The 10,672-nt window shown below is 38.0% G+C and overlaps 1 protein-coding gene across 2 annotated transcripts; it reads left to right on the top strand.

The window, feature by feature from the left end:
- The first annotated feature begins 52 nt into the window (after positions 1–52).
- Positions 53–10,396, top strand: sgms2a (sphingomyelin synthase 2a). 2 transcript variants are annotated; one of them, XM_034129512.1, is made up of 6 exons: positions 53–316; positions 5,274–5,778; positions 6,631–6,748; positions 7,695–7,848; positions 8,360–8,526; positions 9,741–10,396. In XM_034129512.1, exons 2-6 carry the CDS (start codon positions 5,330–5,332, stop codon positions 9,924–9,926), a joined length of 1,074 nt encoding a protein of 357 aa, XP_033985403.1. In that variant the 5' UTR covers positions 53–316; positions 5,274–5,329; the 3' UTR covers positions 9,927–10,396. The 2 variants fall into 2 exon arrangements, with proteins under 2 accessions (XP_033985403.1, XP_033985402.1); XM_034129511.1 differs by having other exon boundaries at positions 53–320.
- Positions 10,397–10,672: the final 276 nt, after the last annotated feature.

The following is a 10,672-nucleotide window of genomic DNA, read 5'->3' as shown; positions in this document are numbered from 1 at the left end:
GCTACTCCACCTAAATGCTCAAAGATGTGCAACTCGCAGAACACCTATTTTACAAGCGGGCAGAGTTACAGGCTTGTGCTGATTACAGGACTCTCACTCTGAATTAAAGGGGATGGGAGGCAGGAGGATGGGTACTGAGGCTGGCTGGATGTGAGAATCTGTGGGGCTTCGGGGAGGAGCGCTCCCTCAAAAGCGAGCGGCACCGCCGGGTAATGTAGCAGTCCAGTGTGAGCCGAGCCGAGCAGCGAGCAGGGCGCAGCATCAGACATCCAGGGAGCTGCAACTACAGGAAGAGGCGCTAGGAGGCCCGACCAAGGCAGGTAGGATGCTAAAAAACTGTGCAACATGTGTATAGACACATATCTTCATGTGATCGTCGGTATGTGTTGGGGGTCATGTCTTTAATTGCTGTATTGTTGTGTCATCCCCAATATGATGATTGCCTCCAGCGAGATTTTATAGGCTACTCTTGACATTCAACTTCTTCTTTTTTATCAGTGTTGCTACAGATGATTACACTGTCGATATGAATTCTAGGAGACATAGTCAATATTTGTATTTGTTGCATAAGGCTTAGTGTCCGCATACATTCATGCGAAAAAGTTTTATTCGGTGGATCAGGAGACATCATCTGGTCGACTAGCCTCTACGTGTGATGATGTCAGGTTAACACTGAATTTTGTCTGGCTATTTTTCAGTTGCATCATTTGACGCACAAAGATAAACACAGGCTTAAAGCGTTATTTCTGATACATAGGATATCCTGTATTGATTGTGTCTGCTTGTGTTACAGTTGTTTTAATCCTTGTATAATAATACAGTTGTCAATTACCAACTGCAATAGCTTTGAATGAAAAGGAGAGGGCTTAATTACAGGATGAGCAATGACCTGTTGCCCCACCCAGTAGCCTCTTATGGAACATGGTGTTTAACACTGTCAGTGGGGCCACTGGTCTACACCCCAAAAGTAAACTTCAAACCCGGCTGTGCTGCACACATCACAAGTGACAGACTTCTGCATGGCCTGTAATAACTGGGAGGCATGGGAGACACCCAGTCCTGGACCTGACATTACCGCCAGTATCCGCCCCACATGTGGTTGTGGCTCCCAGAAAAGTTGGGGCGCCTCCAGTTAGACCATTTTGGCTTGTAGGCTATAAAAGTTTCATCGCAGAACTACAACACATAATTTATTCTGTCAGGTAAGAATATGTGTTTGTATTGAGGAGCATCTTTGCACAGTAAACTCCTGTTATACCGTTTTCATGAGATCCAGTGCAGGAAGTCAACAGCTCTGTGGTAAAAGCAAAAGTTAAAAATGCACTCTATTGCCATGATATTTATGGTATATGAATACAAAAGATTGCAACACATACGCTAAAGTTACTGCGACTGTCATATCATAATCTACTATTACTAATCAGTGAAAGAGTACACAAGTACATTTACCGAAACACTCTCAACTAGTCATACTTATTTCCATTTTGTGCAACTTTATACTGCTACTCTACTACAGTTTGGAGAGAAACATTGTAATTCTGCTTCATAGTCTACATTTATTTGACAGCTATAAATATATGAGATTAAGAGTAGATGGAGTATAAAGTGAAGCCTGAATCAACTTTGAAATAAAAACTCAGGGCCAATCCTTTATACAAAAAGAGCACTTCCAATTGTGTTACAATACATACATTAAATATTGTATTTAGAATTGTAATATTGTATAACTTTCATTGAAGTAAAGGATCCAACACATTCTCACACCGCTGCTATAAGGTTAACTATTTTTGAACAGCACATCTTGTTGTTATTTAAATGAAATTATCCTTTTTTTTAATCACAAAACGATTGAAGAGATTGTCTTTTAATTGAAATAAATAGATAGATAGGAAAATAAATGTGGATGTGGGCGTCAAATAATTCAATCAATTGAACTATACCTGGAAAAATGACTAGCATCGGTTTCTAAAATTAAACAAAACATGACAATATTAAAACCTATGATGTACTGCTGAACAGTGATTAACTGTAATTACATTTCAGAACATGTTGTCAACTCCTCTCTGTATGTTACCGGCTCCCAGAGGGATGGGCCACCTCTGGTTTGACTTATATTTAACCCTCCTTTTGAAGAAGGACAATCCGCAAGATGTACTGTAAAGAAGAAAATGAGTGGACGGCAATAGAAGTATGTTATTATGAATGTCCCGAAATGGAGTCAAAGCCTTGGAGCCCCTGGAGTAAAATACAGCCTTGCAGGCAGCTGGGTGGCTTCTCTTGAAATAGCTTGAGCGAGTGGAAGCAGCCAAGTTATCCATTTGGGCCTGTGACCATGTGGAATAGGGGTTCCTGCCAGTTTTCCATCACCACCCAACCCCTTAAGTGCTGGGTGCTTGACTGGTGGGAAAACACTGACTACTGTACACTGGGGAGGAAGGGACCGGGGGAAAACTCTGCTGGCCTGCCTGTAGAGTGCACATGCAGTCTCACATGTCTCCCACCTGCTTTGTATTGACTGTATCACTGATATTTAACATGTAGTATTCAAGGTTACAAGATAACAGGATATAAAGAGTTGTATGTTTTAAAAGAAAAATGCACTCAAACACTGAAGGTATTGTGCCTCTCCGACAATTTTGGAATGTAAAGTCAATATTTACAACTACTACGCCCTCCACACGCCTAAAATTAGAGACTGTCCTCACCAGAAAAAAAGTATTGGTCATTTGTACAAATAAATCTAAAATATCTCTATGTTTTCCTTACAAGTGCCCTCATGTAGCGGTGGGACTATTAACTGAAACTGACTTTGACACCACCACTATATTTTACGTCTCCTACCCGTAATACAACAGTCAATGTTTCTGGTATACAGGATGACAATCTTTAAGTCACTTTGACAAAATATGTGAAAGTTCAATCGTAACCTTTGAAAATATAGTTCAACAAAAAAATTCTTTATTAGTCATCCAGAGGGGAAATGTACATAATTACAGCAAAGAGACAATACCGATAAAGACAAAATGAAACTGTATTTATTAAAGTGGCCAGCACAAATGAATATACATTTTAAATTGAATAATAAACACTTTCCAAGTATAAAAAAGTAAGTAGCAGCATTATAAAATTAAGTTAAAGAAAGTGATGAAGTAACTGCTAGATGACGGTAAATCTGGCAGCTTTTTTATTACTTTTTACCTCAAAGTCCCCTTACTAGCTTTTTCTCAAGCCCTCAACCTTATCTCACAGACTTGTTTGACTTTTAGCATCCGGACTCTGAGGTGGGACTTTTTCAACCAAGTATCATTTTTACCCTGGCAACAATATTTCCATTTGGTTACATTTAAGAAATAATTTTTAAATGTAACCAACAATTCTTATTTTTACACTTCAAAGCAGTGTGTCCTGCCATCTCTTGTTTAAGGCACTAGGAGTGTTGCACCTCTCACCACAACTAGCATCAGCTTTGTTGAGAGGCACTGATGTCATGCACTGTCATAGTGTTTCATTAGTCACAGTCTGTGGAGCAGCGGCAGGATTTATCTCTAGATGACATTGTCACCACAGTCTGTCCCTCTCATGTTTGCTTTAAGGACAGACCATTTCAAATTCACAAGGTTAAACTGAGCTGGTCAACATAAGAGAAGTACAAAATATTTGTACAAATAAGACACTCACATACATTAATGAGACATTTTGTTATTCCAGCTAAGAGTGACTCAACAAATTCATACATGTCTTTGACATGTAGTCCCACAGTTACAGTATAACTAACCACAGAGCTGCAACATGATCCCCCTAATAACATAAGAATGATGGCGTTGTAATTGGCTTATATTGTTAGTCTGCTCTTCTGCTTCTTATTGTTGATCTTATTGGCCATCTTGGTAGGTATTTATATCTCCTCTGACCTCTTTAACTCCCTCAAAGAATGACTGTCTGTGTTCTGTATCCATCCATCAGTTGCATAACAGAGGCTAGATTTGCTATGGGTTGGTAAGAGGCCATCCTATAATAATCCTTTAATAATATTTTCCCAAAAATTGATTCTGAGGAAACTGATACTTTCAGCAGCGCTCTTCCAGCCATACCCCATTTATAACCTCAATTTTTTCCTAGTGCAAGGTTTGCCTCAAAGTAGGCCTACCATACTGTTTGTTTCCTGGATGACATTTATTGTAATGCATTTCAGGGCTAATAGCAGAATCCTGCAAATCCATTAATGGGGCTGTAAAAGGGACTAGAAGCCTTTTAGACGTGAAATGATGAAAATTATCATTGCTTTGGTGATCTCTCGAGTCATTAACTGAAAAGAGCTCCACAACAAACATTACAAACATTTCACTTGCTCCTCCAACTTTCTCTTATGAGCGTCAATACAAATATTGAATTGACTCAAAACAATCCTACTTTTTCTTATTTTATTTAGTTTAGTCTTATACTCAATTTTAGCTTTTTTTTTTACATGATAATATATAATATAATATAGTATCTATCTTTGCCCGACTGGTTTTATACACTTTTAAGTCACCATGTAAAGAAGTACATAAAGTGCTCAGATTTTTATTTTTATTTTAATAAAAAATCAAGTCAGCAGAACACACTCATGTGCAGAGACATATAACGTAAAATGATTGAAAGCTCCACAACAAAAGCAAAATGGACCTTAATGGTGAGATTATTTCCTAAACTACTGTTTAATGTCAAGAATAGCCTTTACGTAATAACTAGTTTAGGTTAATTAAGTTTATTTATACATTTATATGGTTTGATGATGAAGGTATTTGAACATAAAACCACTGAAGTGACCATAGCAACTGTTTGTTGAGGACAAATGGAGAAAATCAAAGCAGTGTGGTGGAAAGACTTTGGAAGGCCCAAAATAAGGATCGGGCTGAACGTCCAAACAGAAAACTGTCACAGTGGTTCTGGTGAATGTTATGGGAAAGGAAAATATAACACACAGTATTAGCTAATGGAACCACATCTTAAAAATAGTTTTACACAAAAAAAAGAACATTTCAGCCAGTGTAAAGAAGAATTGAGCATCAATAGAAGCCCCATCACTTGCCTTGCTAATCCCTAGGATAAGGAATAGTGGAAGCAAAATAAAACTTGAGTTATCTCCTCCCTTTTTCTCATCATGGTGATTTGACATCCTTTACTAAGGAGTACCATTTACTTTTGTGCTGTTCCAACTTTCAATTGAAAAAAGTGTGTTTGTACTTTTCCTACCAAGAGAGTTTCCAACCTTTTGTTTTCTCTCACTGCAGTTTAAAAAACCTCAACCAACAGCAGCGGTGCCTGTGGATGGACAGAGCAGGCACCCATGGCGTCACAGGAGCTTGTGGGGGCGAGAGACTCTTCCTCTGATACTCTGAACCTGGGAATGGAGGGTGGTTCTGCACCTAGCAACGGTAAAATCTGTCCTGTCCACACACCGGGAGCAGATGAGGCAAAGAGGGGTTTTCGGAAAGGCATAGGGAGGCATAATGACTACGTGAAGATTTCTGTGCCGGATTCCAAGGTCAACCGTCTGCCCATGGAGTGGTGGAAGACAGTAATAGCCATCTTTTATGCTGGCTTTAACTTGGTCCTGACCACAGTCGTCATCACGATCGTCCACGAGAGAGTCCCGCCCAAAGAAAGCAGCCCGCCCCTTCCTGATAAGTTTTTTGACTATATTGACAGGGTCAAATGGGCATTCACAGTGACAGAGATCAATGGCATGGTGCTGCTGGGAATCTGGATGATCCAGTTGTTCTTCTTCAGATACAGGTAAGAACATCTGGTACTCTCTATTTTACAAACTGTTTCTTTGTAAGCAAATACATTGTTTTTCTTAGTGTCAACAAATCCCATGATTCATAAAGCTTGTAAAAAAACAAGAAACTATTCCTAATAATTTATTGAACCTTTGCCACAGGCCTCCATTGTTGTCCAATAAATAATAAAAACATTTGATCGGTGTGGGTCTTTTCCGAGGATTTGTTGGAAAAATACAGAATACTCATGAAAGACTATCGTTCACGCAAGACAAGGGTCTAAGAGACACATTTATACAGCGGGCTGAAGTTATGATTAGTTATTTGCACAATAAAACCACTGTTTTGTGGTTAAGAGTTGCAACATATCTGTCTGTCTCTCTTCCTGTTACTCAGAAAATGCCTCCATTAGAGTCCATTCAGGGTGTTTTGTACTTTACACAGTGATAGTTTCCTGTATGTTCAACATAAGTACTTTAGAAAGCAGTCTTTGCTTTTAAGAAACACTCAAACCACACCCTTACCACTGAGGCTTCCCTGTAGATTGCTGAAAATGATTAATTTAGTTCAACTTTTGAAATCATGTCTTCCACATTTGCCCAAAAAATAGAAAAGCTATTTCTGATGGGCTCAGCAAAGCAAGCAACATTACCAATACAAATATGATGCTGTTAAAGCATATATGATTTTGATTGCCATTATGTGGTCCGGTTAATTCAATTATGTCTGCCCAGCTGAGCAGGAACTTTGAGCTACACGTTTACTCATCCTCAGACTGTGCAAGATCTCCAGAATGAAGTAGTTTTAAGTAAATATCTGCCACAAAATAACACAATATGTCCACACTCATTGTCTGTCTGTATAGGTCGATAGCATGCAGGCGGTTCTTCTTCCTCATTGGCACCCTGTACTTGTACCGCTGTGTCACCATGTACATCACCACCCTGCCTGTGCCTGGCATGCACATGACTTGTGCTCCTAAGGTGAGTAGCATGAAAAACATCAGATCGGGCATCAGCTGTCCTTGCTCAGCCGTGTACTCTCATGCACCCTCTGGGACTCATTTCGCACACAGCAACACAAGAGAGGCAGCTATAAAAAAAACATTTTGACTTTTTGCCGCTTCAGGACACCAACAATATTGAGGTGCATCATTGTTTGATCAAAAACATGTGCTCCGGGCTGCTGTTTGATGGGTTGTGTCGTGCAAAAAGGATCCAAAGCTGGACAGTTTAGGAGTTGTTTTGTTCACAAGAATTTGATATGTTTTGAACAGTGTACATATGAAACCTTCAGCTACTTGTTTGAAGTGAGTTATCCACAGTAATGTGAGCTGCAGGAGCATAAGATGTAGTTAAGCTATACTTATTTGACTTTCTCCAATTCCTCTTAATCTTGACTACATGTTAATTCAATTCAATTCCAATTATGTTGCATCAAGTTGTACAGATTGACAGACAATTTGCGAAATATTTGATTATATTTCCTATCTTGAAGACAGATAGATAAGAAGTTTGCCACCACAGTCATGTCTGTAAATATAAAAATGTAAAAGCTATTCCTTTAAGTTTAATGGGGTCGATATTTGCATGAGTCTAGCAAATAATTGGGTTGCAAATACCCACGTTGTTAAATGCACTTATAATAGGTTGCAAGGGAATTCATGTATTTTTGTATTGGGAACAGTTTTGATAATGAATTGGGCCTGATGTTTATTGTAGATTTGCTTCTTTAATTTGTTTTACATCACTGTAAATGTAATCTCTTGGATTCTAATTGTTTCGATTCAAACAGGCACTTTTTTTGCAAATCATGATTAATGGCAGAAGTACAGTAGCTAAATTAATCCATAATGAAAATAATCATTAGTTGGATTCGTAATGTCACTGTTCGCCTGCTTCTCCCTGTTCACTTCCTGTTCTCGATCAGCTCCATGGAGACTCCCAGGCGAAAATCCAGCGAATCCTGCGGCTGATTTCAGGTGGAGGTCTTTCCATGACCAACTCCCACCTCCTGTGTGGAGACTTCCTGTACAGTGGGCACACTGTGATGCTCACCCTCACCTACCTATTCATCAAGGAGTGTGAGTACCCAAAGCATCACTTGTTTGTGAGCTTTGTTTTGAATAATTTATGAGACTTTCCTGTTAATAATGTATGAATGATATTATCTGATCCATTCCCATCCTAAGTAGCGCACACAATTATACTACCCAGCAATGAACCTTCTAGGAACTAATGGGATACAAATAATTACTAATACAATTTGAAAGCAGATATGAATGATTATGCTATCTTCTAAAGCTGTATATAGCTTGATTTATTGTTCGGATAAAAGGCCAAAGTGCATTCAAAAGTGTTTGTAGTGTTTTAAGGATGAAATATTACAAGAAGAGGTTACATTTTTTAAGTTATCTGTATAACCATGTTGTTCTCGTTAGCCTTTCTGTATGTTGCATAAACTCCCAGTTCTTGTGACATTGCAGTGAAATGCTACAGACTACCTTTTTTTAGCAGTTAAAACATAGAGAAACGGACCACAAAAAGAGGTTGTCATAAATATTACCAACACGCTTTCCTTCCCTCTCTTTAAAGATTCGCCGAGGTCGTTTTGGTGGTACCATCTGATGTGCTGGCTGCTGAGTGCCACGGGTGTGGTGTGCATCTTGGTGGCACATGAGCATTACAGTGTGGACGTGGTCGTGGCCTATTTTATCACCTCCCGCCTGTTCTGGTGGTACCACACCATGGCCAACTTACAGGTGAGCACTGGGTGGCTGTTTGTGTGCATGGTGAAGTGCAAGAGAGTAACAAAAAGAGAGCTGATGTTTCCCCTCTCATTGAACCTTGTCTCACGTCAATCATTATGCAGGGAGGGCTTTACTGTCAGTCTGGCTGTCATTTGTGTACAGAGTTAACCTTAAGTGTACCAGCTAAGAGCTACAATTCAGCTTAATAATATATACAGTTTAGGTTTAAAGAAAACGTTCTATATGTTCCTTATAATTACATATTTAGAGTAAGACTAAGTATAGTTATATTTTTAGACTGTGTGTAAAAACTGGATGTTTGCCTTCAAATCATCAGTATGTGGCTTCTCAACATAGTGAATTACGCCCTCTACTGGTCAATGCTGGACAGTTAAAAAATGCGTTATATGTTAACAAGCCTAAATTATAATTTAAAATAAATAAATCACAAGCTTGGCAGCTAACTCTTGTATAAATATGATGCTGGTTTCCGGTTAATTTATTCTAATTATTTTAGTTTTCATTTAAACAAATATTTACAAACAAGTCTGAAGCGACTAAGGGTACTTAGAAAAGCGCTATATAAATCTAATGTATTGTTATTATTATTATTATTTGCAGTTGCAAGATGTCAATGAAAACGGTTATAGGAAACATTCAATTAAAAACAAGAATACAACAAACAATAACAACAAAATATACTCATATCACATAATTATTTGATATAATGCAACTTTAGTCGCCTTCAAAGAAAGTAAATTGGACGTATGTTAGGAAGGAATGTTTAATTGTCAATATACACAAAAGAAATGATTACATCAAGCAAAACCTGTTGCAATGTACATGTTAGTATTATATTAATACTGACCTAAATTGCAACTATTATTATAATAAGTAAATTATATTAATATTAAAAAGATGTGTCTGATCTGTTCAGTGAAAGCTCTTTGAGATGCATCCCTTGTATGGAGCATATTATATAAACAAAAATCTTTACTATTACTGATATTATTCCCTTCTCTAACTTTCGCACTATGACATTCACATGCAATTGCACAAAATGCAACTTTGAAGTTATGATAAGGCGCAGCTTTATGACAAAGATATGTGAATGGTTTGTTCATCAGAATCACATTAAGCTGCATCCCTTGTATTGAAAGTATTATATAAACATTTTATTTGTTTGTATTTACCAATGAAATGACTAACTTCTATTTTCTCGACAGACTCTGAAATGCTCGCCCAACAACTACCTCACCAACACCTGGTGGAACCCGCTGTTCAACTTCATGGAGAGGAACGTCCAGACCTCGGTGCCCTGCTCTTACAGCTGGCCCTTCACCTGGCCTCCTGCCTGCCTTAAGAACCCCTGCAAGAGTTACTCCATGGTACAGAGCCCACGGGAGGAGTGACACGGCCCTGAAGCCCCTGTCTACTGGACAGGAACATAATGATACCAAATGCATAGCTCTGAAAGAAATATTTCTGCAAAAATGAAGGATAATCATATCGTCTCGGTGTGTTCTTTGTAAATTATTCATGAGATAAAGTACTGCAGAGTTGTCAGTGTTTTTGTAGCTCAGCTCATAGTGAACTTCGGACATGAACAGACAGTTTGTTGCGACAGACTTGCAGGTTTGATGGAGTATTTGCAAGACTTGATTTCAGAAATGCTACCGTAGCTCTTTCATACTGTATGTGTTGTTGGGGTTTACCTCAATATGATATCAGTGTCCTCAAGTCACAAGGTGCCTTAGTGTGTTTAATGTCATAGGTGTACCCAAACTTCCATTTCCAATATTTGTGTATCTGTTTTTTTTCTATAAGTATTTTATTATTATTGTTACTATCATTATTATTATTATTATTATTATTATTATTATTATTATTATTATTATTATTATTATTATTATTATTATTATTATTATTATTATTATTATTATTATTATTGTTTTCAATTTTATATTCATTTTAGTCTTCTTTAGTGTGTATATGCTAGCTGTAGTCTGGACATTGTACTATTGTATTAAAGTTCCACCATACCAAGGCTTTGGTGTTTTTTTTGTTGAATTAAATCATCAGTCATCATCACTGTCCTCCATACCTGTGTGCTTGTTGTGTGCATAAATGTACAAAATCAGAGAATAGTTGGGCGTTC

The sequence above is a fragment of the Trematomus bernacchii genome, unplaced genomic scaffold (assembly GCF_902827165.1).
Source record: "Trematomus bernacchii unplaced genomic scaffold, fTreBer1.1, whole genome shotgun sequence".
NCBI lineage: Eukaryota > Metazoa > Chordata > Actinopteri > Perciformes > Nototheniidae > Trematomus > Trematomus bernacchii.
Note: the sequence above shows the minus strand (reverse complement) of the source record. Positions and strands in the feature narration are given on the sequence as shown.